Source organism: Haliotis asinina, chromosome 11 (assembly GCF_037392515.1).
Source record: "Haliotis asinina isolate JCU_RB_2024 chromosome 11, JCU_Hal_asi_v2, whole genome shotgun sequence".
In the NCBI taxonomy this organism is placed as follows: Eukaryota; Metazoa; Mollusca; class Gastropoda; order Lepetellida; family Haliotidae; genus Haliotis; species Haliotis asinina.
In genome coordinates this window covers 37,283,050-37,306,313 of record NC_090290.1, presented here as the reverse complement: position 1 = coordinate 37,306,313, position 23,264 = coordinate 37,283,050, and the positions used below count along the sequence as shown (strand labels likewise).

Sequence of the window (23,264 nt, the reverse complement as noted above, 5' to 3'; positions counted from 1 at the left end):
TTTATATGATATTTGGACATGTCCCTTAACTGGACATTTTTCTCTTGATAGGGAAAGTCATCGTTGTCCCTGTACCTAAGCCTGGCCAGGATCATACAGTTCTATTTAACTATAGATCTGCAGAACCGTAACCTAAATTCGTGGGTAACCTTGATTCGTGGATCGCGGTAATTATTGTAAATCTACCGTAGATCAAGTCTTGTATGACGTCATGAAAGAGTGCACCCATTGTCACGCCTCTCTGACAAAATGTTTATCTAATGAATCTCTGGATTAAACATAATACTCTAAATCAAATTGTCCAGCGCCGAGATGAACAGCCCACGATCACGGATACCAATTTTTACGTTAAAAAATGTCAATATAAAAGGATACCGTTAGCACCAGCCTACTCACATCTCGCCGTCTGCTTTCCTAGATGTCAGTAAATAATAAGTCACGTGACGTAAGGTGATGGAAAATTCAAAACACTATTACGTAACATTCTGTGTGCACACGAGTAAGTGATGATTGCAAATGGCTTCGATGAACAGATGTTTCATTCATGAGCGGAATATTAGGCATATTCAATTTTCTGGCTCAATTAATATAACAATCAGTGGGTTTACAAAATGACGATGTGCATTTATAATATCGTTTTTCTTGTACTTCACTTACATCCCCAATCAAGGTTAATCGAGTGTATTTAATTTTAAACACAGAATTAACGATGAATAATCTCCTGTTTTTTAGAAACTAATTATTATACTACAAACATTCAATGAGGTTTTCGCAAAAATAGGAGTACTGTTGTACAATGGCTGAACTAGAATCAGTCATTATGAGATCCATTGTAAATTACCAGCATGCTTCATCAATCTTTTCGGCATGGAAAAGGTTTAAAAGGTTATGATACAACATGGATGTACATTAGTTTAAGAAATTTATATGACTTTAGACACATATCAAATATTTGAAGACCAAATACCTGAAGGCCTTAAATATGTTAAAAGTTGCCTCATATTTAAAGCGGGGAGGGGATCAAACAACCATCCTTCGCTTACACTGATTCGTTTTAAATTAGCTTATGGATCCATGTGGAGCCTGTGAAAGAGGTTCAAAGAAACTGGACACAATCCACCACCAAAGACACAGAATATGTCTGTGTCCCTTCCGAACAGTGGACGTTAATACCGCTAATGTTGAAGCAAACGTCCTTCTTTAAAACAGCCCCGCGTTAAATTATCTCAAATATGCAAGTTCTCTAATTTTCTTATTACTAAAGCACGTTCCTATCCCTCTGATCTTGCCTATGACCTATCTAACAGCATACTGTGGCTGCAAATATATTTTGAAATCATAACTTCTCCCTGGAAGCTGGTGAGACTCGAAGTAGGTCCTTTCCAAACAAGTTTTAAAAAATCTTAAACAAACCAATTAATTTATCAGCAGGAGTACTTGCAATCGCGAAGTAACTTCAACCTTAACAGTTCGATATTTACCAATGGATCCAAGGACGGTGCCAAAGTTGCTAGTGCCACCATCACTGGGACAAAACGAGTATCTTCCAGATAATAGCTGTTTACCTCTGAATCCGATGCTATCCTTACTGCCTCGTCATACGCTCCTGTGTAGGTAGTTTGTAATATAATCTGACTGCCGTTCATGTCTTCAGGTCTCCGACTTACCCACGTACTTTAGACATTTTAGAGCTGTATAATGATCTCTCAGATAACCAGTGCGATGTTATCTCTTGTTGGTTTCCTGGTCTTATAGACCCGTGAAGATCCGGGGTAGAATAGGTCTTCAGCACAGAAGGTCTTTTGCTACAAAAGGCAACTATGCTTGTCGTAAGAGGCGACAATCGGGATGAGACTTGGTTGACACATGTCACCGGTTCCCATTTGCTCAGATCGATGCTCATGCTGTTGATCACTGGAATGACTGGTCCAGATTCGATTATTTACGCCGCCAGATAAACCAGATAAAGCTAAAGTCAGTCACTCACTTATTGGCCAAGTGGAGAACACAGTGGCGGGTCTGTGACATCACTTCTTATTCCATAACATTTAAACCAGGTATCAGTTACACCTGCTTGGGTTCATAGTCCAGATTTGAAGAGGTCATATTTAGAGGATGTATTGACCAGTCCAGACATACTCATACATATTTGTTGAAAGCTGAGGATGCCTCATTTTGTATCCTTTGTGAAGAAAGAATCACAGTGAAGCATGTTTTGCTTGACTGTATTGAAAATGAAACATACAACTTTATGAATTGCAACTTCTTGTTTATTGCGTTAAGCGAATATAAACTGTACACACCGACTGTAATACAGGTGTTTTATCAGTCTATTGACATTGTAGCAATAAATAGCGATGTCGCGATGACCACTGCAGAAGGTTTCTACGATGCTGGAAGGTCAAGGCCATTCCACGCAAAGGTCGGTTGGTCCGTATGCCAGCAGCACGAAGCCGTCGTCGCTGTAAATAGGCTCCTGCAAGGACCCAATGACGTGGTTGTTTATGACGTCACCGTCAATATCCGGTTACGTACGTGAATAACCCGCAGATAGCGATCCTCGATCCACTGGACGTGAACTTCTGGGTCGATCACATGTCTGTCCTGTTATTTTGAAATGGCTGAACAGCCGAATCATGGTTTGCGTTGTGTAACCCAATGTTGTCGGAAAATGGCTGTTGGAAGCACCAATTTGTGACATTCCTGTGGCCCGGTTTCTTTGCGCTGACGTCAATCTTGGCATTTAATTGTGAGGCTTTTGTCAAGTGATTGTTCAGTTTTCTCGACAAACACGTTTCCATGTTCGTGGATGGAACAATAATCACAATTTTGAGAAAATTGGAGCAAAACACGTACAAATATTTTGATTACATTTTGGCAAATGAAACATGCCCGCTGCGTTCTATACAATCATTGTTCGTCAATAATGTTATTAGTTAGAACGCAAATTTGGGATTTCAGCAACAATTACACTTGTATATTTTCTTTTTCTCGTCAGTTTAGTTCATGGAAGTTGTATCCTTCATATCAACACGCGGTCTGATATTGTTGTACATATTTTAACTAATCAAAGAACCTACTTATATGTTGTATTGTAGTATGTATTGTAGTTTCCTCCTCGAAATGTTATCAAAAAACCTTTGAAAAACCAGTAAAAGCACCAAAAAGCTTTAGAAAATGTGACATCATGTACATTAATTCAAATACATTATCGATAGTTGTAACATTTGCTCTAAAGCCAGCCTGTGGTTGATTATGTATTCTTTTATTCATTCATTGAATCAAATGACAGGCGTAGTTATCATGGCCGTGATTGTATTATACTTGTACTATGTTATAAGAGACTTCTAATTATTATAACTGTACTGCTGTGACTGTTTGAGTTTACCGCGTGTGTCTTTTCATCTAAATGATAAAGAACGGATAATGGATAATACCAGTTAACCATGTTTCTTTGATTTCGTAGATTAAAGAAATTAAACTAAATTAAAGACATAAACATATTGGTTGGTCAATAATATCAACTGAGTCATTTTCAGTGACGTCATTGTCCAATGACATGCGATGCTGTCACTGTGATCGTAAATCAACCCAATCCCTAAGCAAACAACATTCACTTTCCTAATGTTCTTAGCCTGAGACTCCTTGCAATCTAAATTTATCAAATCTACTATATGAAATACATAAAAACGTAAAATGCACGTGCCTTCTCGATGTTCATTACAAAGCGAACTGTCCGTTTTACCCATCAACGATGTTTGTTATATGAAAACAGGGCACAGCTATCCAAATTCTAACACACGTTAGAGAGAACAAGTTGTTTTACCCGATTTGTACATAGATCATTCTCAGTTATTCTTTGAGGACCAGAGACAATCGCGATCTCTCCTTTGAGCTATTGTACAGAAGAATATTTGCACTGGGAAACATATTTAATGCCCTTATATTGCCAATAAAACTGTTGTAGTTATACTGGGCTTTTGAAGCCTGCATATGGCCTTGAAAGAACAAAATAGCACACATCTCATTCAGTTGGCATGGGTTTCTCTGAATATTCCAGATGTGTAGCAACATGTATCCCATACATGTCAAACGAGTATCAAACATTTGAAACTATACTATTGCCTAAGCAAATTTGCTTGGAAACATCTTATTTCTGGTTTGTAATTATACTGTCCATATCATAACAAAACATGCGCATACGTGGACGATGCACAAAACCTGGTTTAGTATCGCTTCCACCTGGCATACATACAAATAGGATATAGGACAGGTATGGACAATGATGTAAAGGTGTGCGTTTCTACATCGCCAAATATTCAGTAGTCAAAGAGCCAGAGATGATTTAGTGCATCAAAGGCCATCAGTCATATAAACCTTTACAGAATTACACCAGGTGAAAATGTACCGATTGATAGATAAAGTGGACATGATAAAAACATAGCATTCTTTTAAAAATTGTTGGTAATCAGGAAGGCCTTTTTGAATAAGGTAATTACAAATCTGAAATACCACTCCACAAGTTATTTGTTAGTTCCATTTCATATTTTACAAATAAAGATAATTTAAATATTAAATCGGCATCATTCGATGACAAAATAGAAACAAACCCTGTTCTGCACATATTAGATGAGAAACGTCCTGGTATAGTTCGTATTTCATATTTCTGAATAATAAGGACATTTCTACACTAGTCATTCTTGTGAATGTAACCAAATGATCCGGCATACGTGATCAGTGACAATCTGACTAGGAATGATGGTACATTTCACCTTACACAGACACAGACGGTAGCCCTTTATGTCTAAACAGTCGGACCTCGAGAAACTGGAATCCTCGTTAATCCACAGCAACATCAATGAGAATATTAATCTCTTATACATGAATACCGACGAGGGCAAAAAATGTTTTTATCGCATATCGGGTATATATGGGTTATCTGACATGCATGTTAAAGCGAATTGTACATCAAGTTGTTATAAATCGCTGTATTGTACTGACAATAGCACAATAGATCGTATTCACAAATGAACATATGAATAAATTAAGTATAACTATATCGATGAAAAAAGCAACTATTATCATATTTGAAATCATATCTATGAGCCACCTGTGATCAATGCGTATCCAATGTATTTCAATAATTATATCTCCTTAGCGGTTGAGACGGCTCATACCTGACCCTCGCCTAAACTGGGTGCTTGCTTCCAGAGATCAGTTAGTACTGGCATTGTGTGGATGAGCCAGTTGCCATTTCCATCACTGATTAACCGGCAATAGGTAAGCATTTTCTTATATTGTTAAGGGATTTTGTTATGTAAATTTGCATAAATGTAATTACAATGTTACTGAACGACCCCAGTGAGAGTAGTTTGAAGATAACAGAAACTCAACCAAGAGTCGACAACGAAGGATACACAAAAAAGACAATATTTTTTCAGTGAACTATGTTAAACTATGAATAGTGCATAGTTTTTTCCAGCTGTCCTTTAAATATAAACACTGTGCAAGCTGAAGCAAAATCAGCTGTCATTTTAAAAACAAAACGTTATATAATTGTAATATTGGAATATTGAATATTGAAATATTGAAATACAGGAGGTAGATCCTTAGCAGCGTTCGGTTCTCTGAAAGACATGGAAGCATGGTTCTGCCTTTAACGTGACTTTGTCTTGCTGAGGATAGACAAAGACTTTCCGAATGTATCACTATGGTATTTTGAGACTTGAATTCCTTGAGCTTATTAAACGTTCAATAACGTTCAATAACGTTCAAAACAATCGCATGTACATTACTGATCCCCGTGTTACAGTCGCTGCACGAGGGCGATGTCAATATCCACAGAAGCAGAGAGGGCATGGCTTATAGTCAGTGGTGAGTAACATTTCAACATTTTTAAACCAAGGCGGTAGATGAATGATCCACATTGTGGATAATGTTAAATCACATTTGAACTGGTAAACAAAACTAGAGCTGCAAAAAGTGCCCTTATGTTGAACATCGAACTGAAACTGCGGTAACCATTTTTTTCTTTTGCAAGTTCAACACATACAACTAAAGCTCAGTTGTCGCTAGAGAGAGAGTTGAGGGTTGTTTGTGTGTCTTTAGATAGAGACAAAGCCTGACCCAACTCTGCGCTGTATCTTGTATCTTTACAAAGTGAACGCGTCGAGATCAAAAGCAGCATGATTAATTTATCTTGTTGAATACAAATACCGTTATACATAAGTATCTGATACATATTTTGGGTCGTGCAACAGCATGTTCACATACTGTGTTGAAAACTTGACCGATGCAGATTTTTTACACTCAGCGTTCAGTAGTGGCTCCCAAAACACGACATTTTCTAATTACCCGTCAACTACAAAAAAGGTGTATGATCAATATCAGGGGTTAGTAAGGGCATTGTGCTGCCCTTAGGAAGGGCATTTTCGTTAGATTACACTGTACGAAGGTTACTGAAGCGGCATGTTTAAGGTTGGGTACAGTGGAAGATGTCTAAACTGGCACTCATTGGGACTGAAGAAATAATCTGGTTCAGACAATGTGCCGGATTGTGGAGCTGGTGATAAATGTACAAGCCACGGAGATTTCATGCCAGTGTTGGCAACTTGCCAGATTGGACAGGTGCCTGTTTTGACAGTTTCCACTGTATATACTTTTGCCCATATTTTAACAATGACTTAACAACATCGTTAAAGGTAAAGGTAGGATACTCTGTTTACAACTTGATGAAAACTTCTGTATCATATTACAAGAGTGAAGTACTTCAGAATAGTTTTAAGCCGCACTTAGCAAAATCCCAGCTATATAATGGCGGTCTATAAATATGATTATGATTATGCAAATAAAAATATAAATATAAACAGTACGTAAAAGACATCATGATGGTATGCACGATATGAACAACAAAGGATATTTATATTTTATGCAGTAACAGCTAGGGGGACTGCCAATGAGGCAGAACAAATCATATGTAGCTGATAAGGTAATGATAGCTAGAGGGCTGTGTGGTTTTATCAGTTCACTGATGAGTTGTCCGCCTGCAACACACCGTCTGGAACGTCACGGACTATGCACCTTTCATCGTCTGACTAGATACACTGATGATATCAGAGTGGTACACATCTATTTGCCATAATGATACCTACTCTTCTCCCAGTGATCCATAAGAAACGGGTCAGAATTGGTCTTCAGTACCTCATGCAGGTCGTAAGAGGCAACTAACGGAATAGGCTCGCTAACTTAATTGACACATGTCATCGTTTGCCAACTGCGTAGATCGATGTTCATAATACTGATCACTGGATTGTCTGGTCCACACTCCATTATAAACATACCGCCTCCAAATAGCCGTAATATTGCTGAGTGTGGCGTGAAACTAAGCTCACGTGCACTCACTCTTCTTCCAGTGTGGACCCGTGCAGACCCGGGTCAGAATTGACCTTTAGTAACTCATCATACTTGCCATAAAAGGCGATTGCTTGTCGTAAGAGGCGACTAACGGGATCGGGTTGTCAGGCACATGTCATCGGTTCCCAATTGCGTAGATCGATGCTCATGTTGTTGGTCACTGGATTGTCTGGTCCAGACTCGATTATTTACAGACCGCCACCATATAGGTGGAATATTGCTGAGTGCGGCATAAAAATAAACTCACTCACAACGGCAACCCACAGCCCCAAACATTAGCTGGAATAGCGATGGGTGTGGCGTTAAACGAACCAGCCAACCAATCCAGGGTAGGTGCAGATACTAACATGAACTTGTTTAATCGTTTCTCTTAAGATTCATCATCTGACGACGAAGACGAACCGTACAACATTCCAGCCAGAGAGACCTTCTGTCAGAAATATACATCATGTCGGTGGATCACAGCTTACATGTGTTGCTCAGCTCGTCTCGCTCAATCAACCCTTCGACAATGTATGGGCATGGCTGTTATTGTGATGATGATGCCCCTAACGGGGCCGGAAGTGACGTCAAGTCATTCTGTTACGGACAACAGCACATTACCTGAACTAGTTTTGCAAGTGAGTGATAAACTGTCTTTGGGACCAGTTAGTCAGGGGTAGGTGATGCTCGTGTGGTGTAAGGGTTTTTGTGTTTAGTCTGCATAGAATATGTCTTCAGCGAGCACTTCATATGACTGCTGTCACTGTAAGAGGAAGTCTCAAGAAAGCAAGTAAGTCTCAAATAAGAATCCAATGTGCGATCCCCACTATATGAGTCTTATGTATCAAAAGCTTGGGGACCTAATAAGGCACGAGATAGATGTTGGGTGGTGTGGTGTAAGGAATTTGGGCTTTAGTTCTCCGATGGAATATATCTTCTGTCAGTGTTACATACAACACTGTAAGAAGATGTCATAAGGAAGCTGGTGAGAGTCCAATCACTATAAGATCCTGAGCACATCCTATCGCACAGTGATGACACCAAATGTTCGCGAAAATGAAAATGCCCAATCGTTCGAAACACCTGGGTCCACTTCACGATCTATTTCCTTTCTTCAATTATGGGGACATAATAATCTGACAAGGGAAGGGGGAGTGGGGGGGGGGGGGTCATCTATATATTATGTTTTTTAATTCAACAATTCAAAATTACTATGTCGTGATCATGCTGTTTAACATCGAATGACGATACATACCAAACCGCATACACTTCTTTCATCATAATAATTCGTAATATCCTAACACACATTCAGCAACAGTCTACTCTTCCAGACACCAGAATTCAAATGGAGCTCAGAATTCGAGGGTTTGATTCTGTCGTCCTTCTCATTTGGCTATGTTGCATCGCCGATCATCGGAGGCTATGTTGCTGGGAAATATGGCGGGAAGGTTGTCATCACAGTCTCCCTCATCGCAGGTTCCATAATCACCTTAGCAACTCCAGTCGCAACACGTGCACTCCCGATGTCTTTGGTGATCTTACGTGCTGCCAGTGGGATCTTCATGGTAATGTTTCACAGTGTTCGTACATTACAGCGTTTTATACTTTATTATGTGGCAGTAGACAGCCTTGTAAGGAAAACTATTCACAAATGACAAATGAAGTTTTCCAAATAAATAGCTAAAAATCCTTCAAGTATTAACACAACAAACTTATCTGATGTTATGAAAACAAATGAATTAATTCACTGGCCCTTCCAGGACAGGAAGACATATACGTTTTCCAAGCAAAGGCCAAGCTATCCTTTCTTTAACCTTTCTTTAAAACTTTCAGAAACGTCTCCAGCCCTTTCCAGAATAGGGCCTGCTGCTACCAGATACCTACAGTTAAGCTTTGTTTTCAAAATTTGTTTGACAATTGAGTTTTGGAAACTTCTTTTCAGGGGACAATAGAACCATCGATTCAGTGCATCTTGTCGAAATGGGCTCCAAAACTTGAGAAGGCGTCTCTATCATCATGTGCGTACGCGGGTATGTGTTTTCTCGTTCATGTGTTTTCTCCTTCATGTGTTTTCTCGTTCATGTGTTTTCTCGTTCATGTGTTTTCTCGTTCGTGTGTTTTCTCCTTCATGTGTTTTCTCCTTCATGTGTTTTCTCCTTCATGTGTTTTCTCCTTCATGTGTTGCGCTTGTTTTAGTTGATACTGATTGTTAGGTCTCTCTTGCTACTTGGGTCCCATGTGAATGTAAAACGTCAACACCACGGATTTACCATTCTGATGAAAATTAGTAAGGACTCCAGGTATTTGGTCACAAACCAGTTAAAGTTACGCAACAATGGGCGCTGAGAGTCCTTGGATGGGTGACCATGTTCGGAAGCTTGACCGCTGAGTGTTTCAAGGATTTCTATCCTGCCCCACAAGGAAACACATGTGATACATGTGGTCTAACCTTAGGCAAGTGAGTGATGAAACTTCCGTCTGTTCACTTATCAGAACAGGGGTACCCGGTGGGATAGGACATGTGACATTAAACCTTCTAGCGCCTCACAAGCAGCACGGTTTATTATCCGGGGTAATATTAACCTGATTCTAGTGCTCTGAGCATGCCCTTCAGCGCATTACAAAGGCCCTTATTATTGGGGAAAAATCTTGTCTTACCTGTGTCATTCTATGACCAAAGGTAGATTGGTTGGTTGTTTATTGCCGCACTCGTTATTGTTCCAGCTATACTTATAAGTTAGGCATGCTTGACTGATTACCATTAATTACACGGATCTGCATCCGTTTGCGTTAATATTACTTCTATATTTCAGTCATCTAAACACGTAACTGGTCACGGCAAATGATCACTAATTCGAAATGTATATTTTTCATCTGAATCGTTGTCTGTCCACTGTATTTACTGATTGTCATGCTCACAGGCGTAGAAACTCATGGTTGTCCTAGACTGTCGTGGTTCTGATATTGTGGTAACTATGCAATAGTGCTAGCTAACTCCGCTACAGAAACCTACGAATTATGGTCGTTCCAAATAGTCAGGGGAGATGGACGCTCAGGCTGTACTTTTGCCCAGTTCGTCGAGGGGTACTTACTATAGGAGTGAGGGGTCGGGCGACTGTGTCTCCTAACTTCCAGTAATACGTTCATTATTGGGACACATTCATACAAAGATACGGGCGGAGGGGTAGCCTGGTGGTTAATGCGTTCCCTTGTTACGCCGCAGACCGGGTTCGTTTCCCCACTTGGTACAATGTTGTGAAGGTCAATTCTGGTGTCCCCGCAGGAATTACAGGAATATAGCTAAAACCATCCTCGATATCCAAGGTTATACGTTCCGATAAATCTCCACTATACCCTGGGTGCGTCTGCGGATCGGCCCGATAATTCTATTTACCTCCCTTGGCTGTTTTATTTATTTTTATTATTATTATTTTTTTTTTGTCCAGTCAGGTGTCTAAGCTGGGAAGCTGAGCGTACCAATCACATGTCACTTTCGCTATTTAAATTATCTAACCGATCAAACTTGGCAACACAAATCATGCAGAGGAACTCTAAAAGAGGCAGGCGGAGTTCTTGCATATACTTTCATTAAAGTTTCGGACCTGACAGTTTGTATGATTTCCCACTGCGAACAACCTCCGCAGCCGCGACCGCTGTCTTGGTTGACACTGACAAGCTCAGCTGTACGGCGGCTGACTTCCTACTGCAAGAATGCGGAGTCAGCCAAGGGAGGTAATAAGATTTGGTGACCGAGCCATAGATGCATCCAGGGTACAGTGGAGATTTTTGGGGGAGATTTTATACCAGGGAGATATCGAAGATGTTCTATGACCGGCGTGAAAACTAAACTTCAGACAGGATGGGCTTGTAACACAGTTACAAACAGGGTGCGATAGGCTTGAAAAAACAGGCACTTCTCTACGCGTGTCATTACTGTTCTGATCACGTGTTCCAACACATCGTTTTGATTAGTTAAGAGCTTATCTGTCCTTTCAGCTTGTTCAACTTGACCTGATCAAGCGAATACTGATGTATTGCATGACCTTGTCACAACTGGTTGGGTCTATTATTGTAAAGGGGTGTGCCTTTGTCAGGTGATTCTTAACACGTCCGAACAGCCAAGACAAGGTCGCCGTTTGACATCTCAGTGTCGAGAAATTTTCAGCAATGCACTACCCTTCTTTTAAAAGAAGATACAGATGGTTGAATGTTTCCGGTTTAAGTATGCCTCGCACGAGAGCAACATTTATAACATTCTCTGCTCCCTGTTTAATGAAATTAACTAGACCTGCCATTTGTGCCATTTGACCTCCCGCGTATAGTAGCTCAGGACAAGCTGACCACAACTGTAATTATTTATACATGTATTATTGTGGACACTCATGGCTATGCTAGATATTCGTAGCTGTGTTAGACAGAATACTTCTTTTCCAGGTTCAAATATTGCGGGAGTCCTGACGTTCTTCATTTCCGGATATCTCGGTAGCCTTTCCTTTGACAATGGATGGCCTTTAATCTTCTACGTATTGGGTGAGTCGACATTCGGCTAAACGCGCGAAGAGAGAACTTGTTATATTTATATCCAACCAGTGTAGTGTACGAGTAGCCATTGTGAACGACCAGTCAGCATTTCGAGCTGTGCGTAAGAGTGTAAAACAATCGTTGGAGCATCTGAAGCAACAGAAACCTGCAGAAACCCTATTTATCTTAACAGAGATTCACAGTCGCATCAAAATGCCACCATGTAGCTGTACCATAAGCAAACACTAGCATAGCTTTAAAATGAAAATCCAAAACGCTATTCATTCAGAAAATTCAAAAACCTATAACCACCTTTTCACAATTATTATTATCGACTGGTCTTCCTTTCTGTAAACGCTAACCCGGAGCTGACAAGACAAGAACAAACGATTGACAAAATATACAACCTGTAATCTTTTTCAAAAAGTATGCCTTTCTTTTGAAGAGGAACACATTTTATGAGAAGACAACCTTTGTATCTATCAATTGCTATTTTGAAGTTGTCTGTCCATGAAAAATGTTGCTCTTCGTCACTTCGTCAACTTCTAAATGCCACCTAAAGAAACTTTGATTGGAGAATATTCCATAAGGATCATCCCCTACAACCATGTAAATGTATGAACTACTTTTGAGACGATCATTGATCATTGCTGAACACTTGCATACTGTTTGACTAACTCAGTCGTTTGTGTACAGGTGGTTATACACTACTGTGTGTGTTTCCGTGGGTCCTGCTTGTTTTCGACTTCCCAAGGGACAATCCGCGCATTAAGGAGACAGAAGTGAAACTGATCACCAGGAGCCACAGAGCTGCGAAAAAGGACTGGGAGGCAAGTGAGATATTGTCGGTGGTAGATCGTGTCGGTGGTAGATCGCAGTGCTTCCTTTCTACAGTCAGAGCTGACGAAACGTCTTTGAAGAAATCCACGAGTACGATTATGGTTCTTGTTACACCACGCGACATGATCGGCGCGAACCAGGATTCGAACCGACGAAGAAAGCGATGCGACTGACAAAGGAACGCAACACTGTGCAGCGAATTGCGGCGTCTTAGACAGCATGGTTCCCTGGCTCTGTTGCACCTGCGCTAACGCTCCGACACAGGCAACCACTGCCGAATGACGGCGTTCACTGCAGGGAGACACGCCAAACATGTACTATAGAAAAATCTGAGGATGGGTGGTTGGAAGTTTTTCATAGCATTTTCATACATACTGTGGCAAAGTCTACGTCACCAGAACAACGGCCATTGTTACTTTCAGTGTTGGAAAACGTTATTTAAGCAGTTTTAAGACACGAAAATCGTCGTTACATGGGCGACATGTAAACAATGACACACATCCTACTTTCATGACCGACATGTACTTTCATATTTCGTGTCACCTCGATATTGCCACGCAATTGTATACATAAAACACACTGAACGACACCACAGGTTGGAAATAGTTAGCGTCTTCATTTTGGGGGGATTTGATGACGTGTACTTCGTTGATTTGGCCCCATTTTCTCCTATTACATGTGTTGGAAACAAACTGAACGCCCAGTCATTGTAACTAGAAAATGGTTTTTACATTACATCATATGAGTAATAATAATTAGATCTAATACTTTTGAAACACATCTATGATTCACTCAACAATGTTTTTATAACAATGTATGTGCTTTCAAATATGGAATAATAATAGAAGAAGATAGCCAATTTATTATCCGTATCATTTGGTATATATCATTCCAATATAACACTGGGCTGATCAAAGTGATGCAATAGGCATTGATTTTAAAGAGTTTAACAAATCTCATGGTAAGGCAATATCTAGGTGATGCTACTGGGAGGCTGATTATACATTTGAGCATTGAGTGTGTGTGTGTGTGTGTGTGTGTGTGTGTGTGTGTGTGTGTGTGTGTGTGTGTGTGTGTGTGTGTGTGTGTGTGTGTGTGTGTGTGTGTGTGTGTGTGTGTGTGTGTGTGATATGCAGAAGTAGGCATGTGTTCGAGTTATCACATACCGGAGAGGGTATCTATATTAAAGTCATCACATACAAGGGTATTCATACGAGGGGAGGTCAAAAGTTCGTAGAACACACTACCTAAATTTGTGAAAATGCAATGCCGCTAGTAGTATTGTATACACTGATCATTCATGAGATACCTGTGATAGTTTCAACACCTCACAACAAACAGAATTAATACTGCCAGAAACTAGAAGAGAGATATCCGACTGATATCATGGAGGATTCAAGAACTGAGTACAGAGCTGTAGTTCATGTTCTCACACTGGAGGACACAACTCACGCGGAATCCACGAGTACACTCTGGCGCCCAGTAATTAATAACCTGTTTCGAAAGGTGAAGTCTCACTTGCAGGGGAGCGAATTGCAAATGAACTCAAAGCTACAAGACCAAAAGGTTTTAAGAACTTCTCGTATCAGTGAGTGAGTGAGTTTAGTTTTACGCAGCACTCAGCAATATTCCACCTATTTGGCGGCGATCTGTCTAGTCTGGACCAGACAATCCAGTGATCAACAACATGAACATCGATCTGCACAGTTGGAAACCGATGACATGTGTCAACCATGTCAGCGAGCCTGACTACCCAATCCCGTTAGTGGCCTCTTACGACAATCATAGTGGCCTTTTATGGGTTGCTGAAGGCCTATTCTACCCCGGGACCTTCACGGGTCTATTCTACCCCGGGACCTTCACGGGTCTGTTCTACCCCGGGACCTTCACGGGTCAGCATTGTGTATATCCGTATGTTGTCGGACTTTAGCAGCGCTTTTGAGCAGTTGTGCTAAGGTGGTAAAAGCGCTATACAAGTCTATACTTATTATTATTATTATTATTATTATTACTCTTCACTTTTGCCAGTGAACGCTTATCAATATGGTAAAATGGACAATTCTGTCAGTGAACGCTTATCAATATGGAATGGGTTCTGCAGCTCTTATTATCTTGAGTGTAAGTGTTGAAATGTTACCCTAGTCAAATTCATCGTCCACGTTGCAGATGTCGTGGACGCTATGGTGGAAGATATTAACGTCGCCGGCAGTATGGGCAATCTGCGCCGCCTGTATCAGTCATACCTGGGTAACATCGTGGGTCATGGCCTACCTGCCTCAGTACATGAAGCAGATCCTCAAGTATGACGTCGAAGAGGTGATTATTATCATTGCTATGAATTCCATCTGCTCACGTACGCTTTGCCACACTTACGCCGTGACACAAATTACGACTGCAGTGGAGCGCTTGTTTTCCAACCATGTATCTCATTCACGAAAGGTCGCTCAACTGAGTGAATGTGTGAGTATGTTTTACGCCGAAGTTAGCAATATTCAGACACCTGAAATGGACTTCACACACTGTTCCCATGTGGGGAGTCGAAATTGGACACTTTCACCACTGGGCTACCCGACCGCCCCTTATTACTTAGGAACTAGAGTAATATCCAATTCCAGATAAAATGACGAACTGTCAGATTATCTACACCGAAATCCACTCGCAAATCATGTTTTCCCGCAGAGTGACTTCAGCTTTAGTAATATTCCAGCAATATCACGACAGGGGACACCAGACATGGTCTTCATGCATTGTACCCATGTGGTGAATCGACCTCGGGTCTGCCACACCGCCCCTTCATAGCATGGGATTAAGTGCCTGTGTGTTACACACATCTTAGGATTCAGCAGACATATGGTCGTCCTTTGGATACATACGATTCTGCTGAAGCTGCTACTCCAGGACTTTCTGAAGACTGCTCGTTGAGAGTGAGTGAGTGAGTTTAGTTTTACACCGCACTCAGCAATATTCCACCTATATGGCAGCGGTCTGTAAGTAATCGAGTCTGGACCAGACAATCCAGTGATCAACAACATGAGCATCGATCTGTGCAATTGGGTACCGATGACATGTGTCAACCAAGTCAGTGAGCCTGCCCACCCGATCCCGTTAGTCGCCTCTTATGACAAGCATAGTCGCCTTTTATGGCAAGTCTGGGTTGCTGAAGGCCTATTCTACCCTGGGACCTTCACGGGTTGCTCGTTGAGAAAAATTAAAGGCACACTGTCAAGCCGCACCTCTCAAAAAATCTATACTGAGTAAAAAAAGAAACTTCACATAGTGTAATTTTTAAAATAATCAATAAATTTTCTCTGATGATACATCTATGCATCCGAAATGGGATCCCTATCTTTCGACACTAGAAAAACTTTAGCAAAACCCACTCAAACTCATCCATTCGTCGTGAAAATGACGTTAGTGCCAAATCAGGTTTTGCACGAGCAGTCGATCACGTGATCTTCGCATCGAAGTTTTCTTCATTGCACATGTTTGCATTGGCCTCAAGAATGAAAAAACAAACACTTTTAAATCACAGTACTTTAAATGCCACGATTGTCAATTGTGCAACGTGAACGTGTCGTTGGCATGTTACAAGCGGGAAGATCAGTTATTGACGTCGTAAGAGAAATGGGATGCAGCCGTCGTACTGTGTAGGACTTGCGAGGTCGCCTACAACAAACTGCCACCACTTCGATCCTCATGACTCTGATCACTGGATTGTCTGGTCCAGGCAGCTGCCATATGGCTGGAATAGGGCCGAGATAAATAACAACAGCAACAGCAGCAGCAGCAAAAACAAAACAAACAAAACAACAACAACAACAAAAACACACACACAAAACAAACAAAATTAAATAAAAAATCCCGAGGCAAAAATTAAGTCACAAGCCTTTATTATCTGCGTATGTTTATAATCTTTAGAATTCTTCGATCAAAACATAGGTTGGTTTTGGAAATACTGTGGCCAGTTACTTATTCGTGTAAACAGATTGTACGCAAAATGAAGTTACAAGCGAGTAAAGGCGTTTTGGCTTACCGCTGAATTGATATTCTTGTGTTGAAAAGTCACCACACATGTTAATTTTAAACACACCTTATAAGTTACCATTTTGCAGAATGGTATCCTGTCGTCGGTACCGTATGCAGGGAGACTGTTAGTCGGCATGGTGTCAGGCAACATATCAGATAGGATGCTTTCCTGGAGACTTCTGTCAACAGCAAATATCAGGAAGACCTTCCAAGTTGTTGGTAAGTCACGATGACGTCACTGTCAAAATGGCTTTTGTTGCGTATAGTATCTAGAATATGTCAGATATCACATTATTTACTGGGCGGACTGATTTTTTCGCGTCGCCCAAATGTGCGTGTGAAGATGACGTTATGAAACCACTTCCTGGTTATTAGACTGTGTCTTATTTAACACAGCTTCCTGGGACTGAACAGTCAGTGTCAGTCATCACAAGTATCCGTCATAAAAACACCAGTTAATCTCTGTCTATAGTCGACCCGTGAAAATTCGTAGTAGAATAGGCCTTCAGCTACCCATGCTTGCCATAAAAGTCGACTATGCTTGTCGTAAGAGGCGACTAACGGGATCGGGTAGTCAGACTCGCTGACTTGGTTGACACATGCCATCGGTTCTCAGTTGCGCAGGTCAATGCTCATGCTGTTGATCACTGGATTCTCTGGTCTAGACTCGATTATTTACAGACCGCTGCCATATAGGTGGAATATTGCTCAGTACGACGTAAAACTGAACTCACTCACTTTAACAGTACTTTTTGTAGGTCAATGTGGAAGAGTTAGTTACATTGTTGAATGGCAGTGTGTACGACAAGAATTTAGTCTTGACTCACTCTACCCTTTTGGCAGAGCGTCGACGTCACGTTAAATGTATGTAAAGATGTTCATGATGTTCCCGATCACTTTATTGTCTAGTCCAGACATTATTTCCACACCCATTCATTGTAATTGAAATGATGTCTCTTCCAGGATGTTTTGGGTGCGCTGCATGTATGCTTCTTGTTGGATTCATTGACGACAGCAATGGGACATTGGCTTTGATGCTGTTGATTGCTGGTATATCCCTACAGAATTGTACATCCGTCGCCTTCAAGATCAATCACCTCGATATAGCGCCTAGGTTAGTGCTACGTCTCAACTCCATCATACATGATAGATTACAGATCTCAAAGGTAACCATGGAAGAGCAACATATCTTGTGGCGGCATGCTTTTTGCAGCACATTGTCACATACAATTTGCTTATGCTAAACCTCATTCTGTTTATACTGGTCATCACAAGCTTGTGTAACAAAGTGAACATTACCGCAACTTGTCTTGATGGAAGATCAATAGGTCATGAGATAGGTAGATACAGAAGACGAACCTATAGAGATGTAGAGGTAGTGACAGCAATGACAATAGAATGTGGAAGGAGGTAGTGGATGTCGAGGTAGTGGTAACGGAATTAACAGATGTATAGGTAGTGGATGTTGAGGTAGTGGTAACGGAATTAACAGATGTAGAGGTAGTGGTAACGGAATTAACAGATGTATAGGTAGTGGATGTTGAGGTAGTGGTAACGGAATTAACAGATGTAGAGGTCGTGGTAACGGAATTAACAGATGTCAAGGTAGTGGATGTCGAGGTAGTGGTAACGGAATTAACAGATGTAGAGGTAGTGGGTGTCGAGGTAGTGGTAACGGAATTAACAGATGTATAGGTAGTGGATGTCGAGGTAGTGGTAACGGAATTAACAGATGTAGAGGTCGTGGTAACGGAATTAACAGATGTCAAGGTAGTGGATGTCGAGGTAGTGGTAACGGAATTAACAGATGTAGAGGTAGTGGATGTCGAGGTAGTGGTAACGGAATTAACAGATGTATAGGTAGTGGATGTTGAGGTAGTGGTAGCGGAATTAACAGATGTAGAGGTAGTAGTAATGGAATTAACAGATGTCAAGGTAGTGGATGTCGCGGTAGTGGTAACGGAATTAACGGATGTCGAGGTAGTAAGAGAGGGTTTAGAGGTAGTAGTAACGGAGGTAACAGAGAGGGGTGAAAGTAGTTGTAACGAGGTAACAGAATGTGTAGAGGTAGTAGTAACGGAGTTAACAGAATGTGTAGAGCTAGTAGTAGCGAAAGTAATAGGTGTAAATGCAGTAGTAACAGAAGGTGTAGTAACGGGGGTAACAGAGGTACCAGATCTAGATGGTATAGAAGTAGTGGCAACATGGGTAACAAAAGGTGTAGAGGTAGTAGTAACATGTGGTGTAGATGTAGTCGTAACGAAGGTAACATAGGGTACACAGCTAGTGATAAGAAAAGCAGCAGATGAGGTAGTGACAACAGAAGGTGCAGAAGTACTGAAAACCTCCAACCTTTGTCTCTCCTAGATTCGCCGGAGTCATCGTTGGCATGACCATATCATGTGCAATGACGGTCTCCCTGTCCGCACCACTAATAACGTCATACGTCATCAAGGAGGTTTGTACAGTTCATGACTCACTTCCAACATATAACACACTCTAATGGACAACAAGGAAATCTCGTTCTGTCCTAGTGGGCGTCAAGAAATATAGAAACAAATATTCTGCCATCGAGGTTCCAGCAGAAACAGCTCACTGAACATTGTTGACGTTGGTCAGTGCACCATGTTTACTGACATTATACTGTGATTCAAGTTGTCTGTTTTCAAAAGTAAAACGATAATTGTTTGTTTCAGTGAGCAAATCATTGATCGTAATTCGACCTTAAAACTGTTTATAAATTTTAACATTTACGTGAAACCCATATGCCTTCATTCAGCGTTGTCATCTTGATATCAAGCATGTGATGGTTAACGGCTAGGACTCACGACGTATGATTATGTACTTGCACTTCCGTTTACTTATACACAGTCATCGGACTTATACAGACCCGTCAGTAGAAAGAATATCGGTATTTTGCTATTACGCACCTTGAGTTTTAATACGTCATTTGTCCCTTTATATCCAATCAGAAAAGATTTGTCAAAGTTATATTAGAATTTCCCCAAGACATTTTTCTCAAGGATAAAAGCATATGCCTTTGAATGCGATTTATAGTTTTTCTCGCAGGATTTGGATTCAATTTCTTTTCGTGAGCACTGTAATTTGTCTACCTCAAAGGAAAACTTTAACGGACATTCTCGCACTCACGCATTCTCGCGATCTCGACCTTTGGAAACAAGCTTAAAATGCCCAAAATGCGAGAATGCGAGAACGCTAGTTTGGCCCAAAATCTCCTGTTCTCTATCTTTTGGCATTTTAAGCTTGTTTACAAAGATCGAGTTCGCGAGAATGTCCCTTACAGTATTCCATACGCACCTCTATATGGTGCGCTTGAGATAATGTCCGGGCGGTAGAGGGCGGGAACGTCGATTTAATGCAACTTAGTCCGATCTTTTCAGTTTGATGTTGAAACCAAAGAACGTAGTTATGTATAAATTATAGCTAAATTATATGGTAGCTTCAATGAATAGCTGATAAGCATTAGGGCATCACTGAGAGAAATACAGTACGTATTTTTAGTGAAATGTGACGTGACATTGTGAATTTAAACAATATCAATGAATTCTCTGAATTTTTCTCATGTCTGAATCAGCTCTGTTTCATGTCTCCAGGGTACAAGGCAGGAATGGCAAATCATTTTCTACATCGTTGGCGCCGTCAACGTTGTCGGAGCTGGCGTTTTTGTTGTGTTTGGCAAAGGAACTGAGCGTGACTGGGCGAAGGAAGATACTTAATGTTAAACAACAGAAAGAAGATTCTGAGATTCTAGGGAATGGTTCTTCTGAAAAGGTCTTAAAATGTGCTACTGATGTTGAATCCGTGTCCGATAAAACGTTGGTGCAACTGTATACCTTTTTGCGTGCGATGTGAACACATGCTTCATTTTATCACAAACATTGAACACTTGGGAAATGATAGAGGAATTTCTGCTTGTGACAGAAGACAGCATTCATTTCCCCAGGATCCAAACAATACACCAAAGACGGATGTGCGAACACGGGAGTGAATGGAATCTTTTGTTCTGACAAGCTTTTGATCACACGATTGAAGAAGTCAACACAGTTTGAAAGTGTGAGGAAACTTGTGCTTATTTTCTATAACATAAGGTGCATGGTTTAACTAGCTGTAAGGCCTTACAATCTGTATGGCCTAAGGTGAGAATGGTCTGGTAGTCTGTACTCTCTTACTCTTGGGGTGATCCAGTATGCTGTAAGATCAAACTGTCTAAATGCTCAAAACAAAGTCTAACAATCTGTACGTCCGACCTCTTGGCATGATTGATGCAACACTTCAGCTAGCTGTACGGAGTAACTGTCTACATGTCCTAACAATATTATGTCTGCCGGAACTCAAATCTTTAATAAATCTTGGCAGTCTTGTTTTCAGGAAGAGTCCAACACTTCTTTTCAATGGAGAAATAGCTTTTTATTCATGGGTATAAATGTAATATTCAGCACAATGCTCTTTTTAAAATAAGTAGACCCCTCTCAAGCTGTAGGTTTATGTGCATGGGCCAGTGTCGGGGCAATGAAGGTATGACGTATTGTTTCAATGGTAGTTTACTGATATATAGATATAGTTATGGCTGAATTCTCTGGTAATCTGAACTCGATGGTTACTGAGATAACAATTTGTGTCTGTTCGAAATGTGGAGTGTTTTCTATAGGATCAACTATTATGTAGAGACTGGGGGAACATTTTGACTGAATTATCTGCTCTTGGTTTGAGAAAATGATTACATGTCAGTTTAGACCAATCAAATCACGAGGCAAGTGATTGAATAGTACCAAATTAGCCTACTTTCGTTACTGTACCTGAGTAGTTCCACATTAGCCTGCTTACGTTACTGTAACTGAGTAGTTCCACGTTAGCCTATTTACGTTACTGTACCTGAGTAGTTCCACATTAGCCTACTTACGTTACTGTAACCGAGTAGTTCCACATTAGTCTACTTTTGTTACTGTACCTGAGTAGCTCCACTTGAGCCTACGTTCGTTACTGTACCTGAGTAGTTCCACATTAGTCTACTTTCGTTACTGTACCTGTGTAGTTCCACATTTGACTACTTTCGTTACTGTACCTGTGTAGTTCCACATTTGACTACTTTCGTTACTGTACCTGAGTAGTTCCACATTAGTCTACTTTCGTTACTGTACCTGTGTAGTTCCACATTTGACTACCTTCTTTACTGTACCTGAGTAGTTCCGCATTAGTCTATTTTCGTCACTGTACGTAAACAGTCTCACATTAGTCTACTTTCGTTACTGTACCTAAATAGTTCCACATTAGTCTACTTTTGTTACTGCACCTGAGTAGTTCCACATTAGTCTACTTTCGTTATTGTACCTGAGTAGTTCCACATTAGCCTACTTTCGTTACTGTACCTGAGTAGTTCCACATTAGTCTATTTTCGTCACTGTACGTAAACAGTCTCACATTAGTCTACTTTCGTTACTGTACCTAAATAGTTCCACATGAGCCTATTTTCGTTAGTGTACGTAAATAGTTCCACATGAGCCTATTTTCGTTACTGTACGTAAATAGTTCCACATTAGTGTGCTTTCGTCACTGTACGTAAATTGTTCCATATTAATCTACTTTCGTTGCTGTATCTGTGTAGTTCCACATTAGCCTACCTTCGTTACTGTACCTGATCAGTAGTTCTACATTAGCCTACTTTTGTTACTGTTTTTTACTGTGAGAAAGGTTATTGTTTGGTAGATTTACAGTAGTTGCTTGTGGTTTGGAATATATTTTACCACGTTCTATAGACTGCTCTGATATGTCTTAATGGTTTATCAGCAAATGATATGTAATGCTTGGTGTGAAAAAGCATATATGTACTTCTTCTCTGTCACGGTAGAATGATTTCCATGAACTCATTAACAGTGCAGCAACACTGTGATCAAATGTGCGATTTGATCACTTGTGAACTGATGTTTCTGAGTACTTTTAGCTAACAATCTGATAAGTACTTGTGATTTGGCAGATGTTTCGAGTGCTTCTATACTCTTCAAAAAGTAGGGGATAATGAACGTTTTGATAGGAAGTGTAAACGTTAAAAACGTTTCAAGAACAGACATCATATGAACGCACCACTATTTCCCTCTAATACCACCCCTAAACACAACGCACACGTGCATGGGGTCCCATTCTTGATTTTGACGTTTTTTTCAAGAAGGTCGAGAAATCACCTAGAACATAAAGTTTGACACTCATCTTGCATCACACATTTGTTAGTGTTTGTTTTAAAATGAAATTCGTTTAGATGCAAATTACATGCCACACACCAATCATCTTTCAACAGAGACAGTCACTACATTCCAAATAACTATGGTTGTAAGGACGTGCAAATGGTGATGCACTCTCAAAACATTCAGTATAATATCATATCAACTTTGATTGACTCCTAAATATTTTTAATCGTGAATAAAAAAAATGAATATCCTCTGCTTTTTTTGAAGAGTATATTTCTCGCT

General features: G+C 40.5%; 1 protein-coding gene across 1 annotated transcript; it reads left to right on the top strand.

Moving 5' to 3' along the window:
• The first annotated feature begins 5,203 nt into the window (after nucleotides 1–5,203).
• Nucleotides 5,204–20,519, top strand: LOC137255403 (sialin-like). Its single transcript, XM_067792844.1, has 11 exons — nucleotides 5,204–5,280; nucleotides 5,813–5,874; nucleotides 7,789–8,033; nucleotides 8,727–8,960; nucleotides 9,338–9,425; nucleotides 12,613–12,746; nucleotides 14,923–15,072; nucleotides 16,869–17,001; nucleotides 17,746–17,896; nucleotides 19,150–19,240; nucleotides 20,397–20,519. Exons 2-11 carry the CDS (start codon nucleotides 5,829–5,831, stop codon nucleotides 20,517–20,519), a joined length of 1,395 nt encoding a protein of 464 aa, XP_067648945.1. The 5' UTR covers nucleotides 5,204–5,280; nucleotides 5,813–5,828.
• Nucleotides 20,520–23,264: the final 2,745 nt, after the last annotated feature.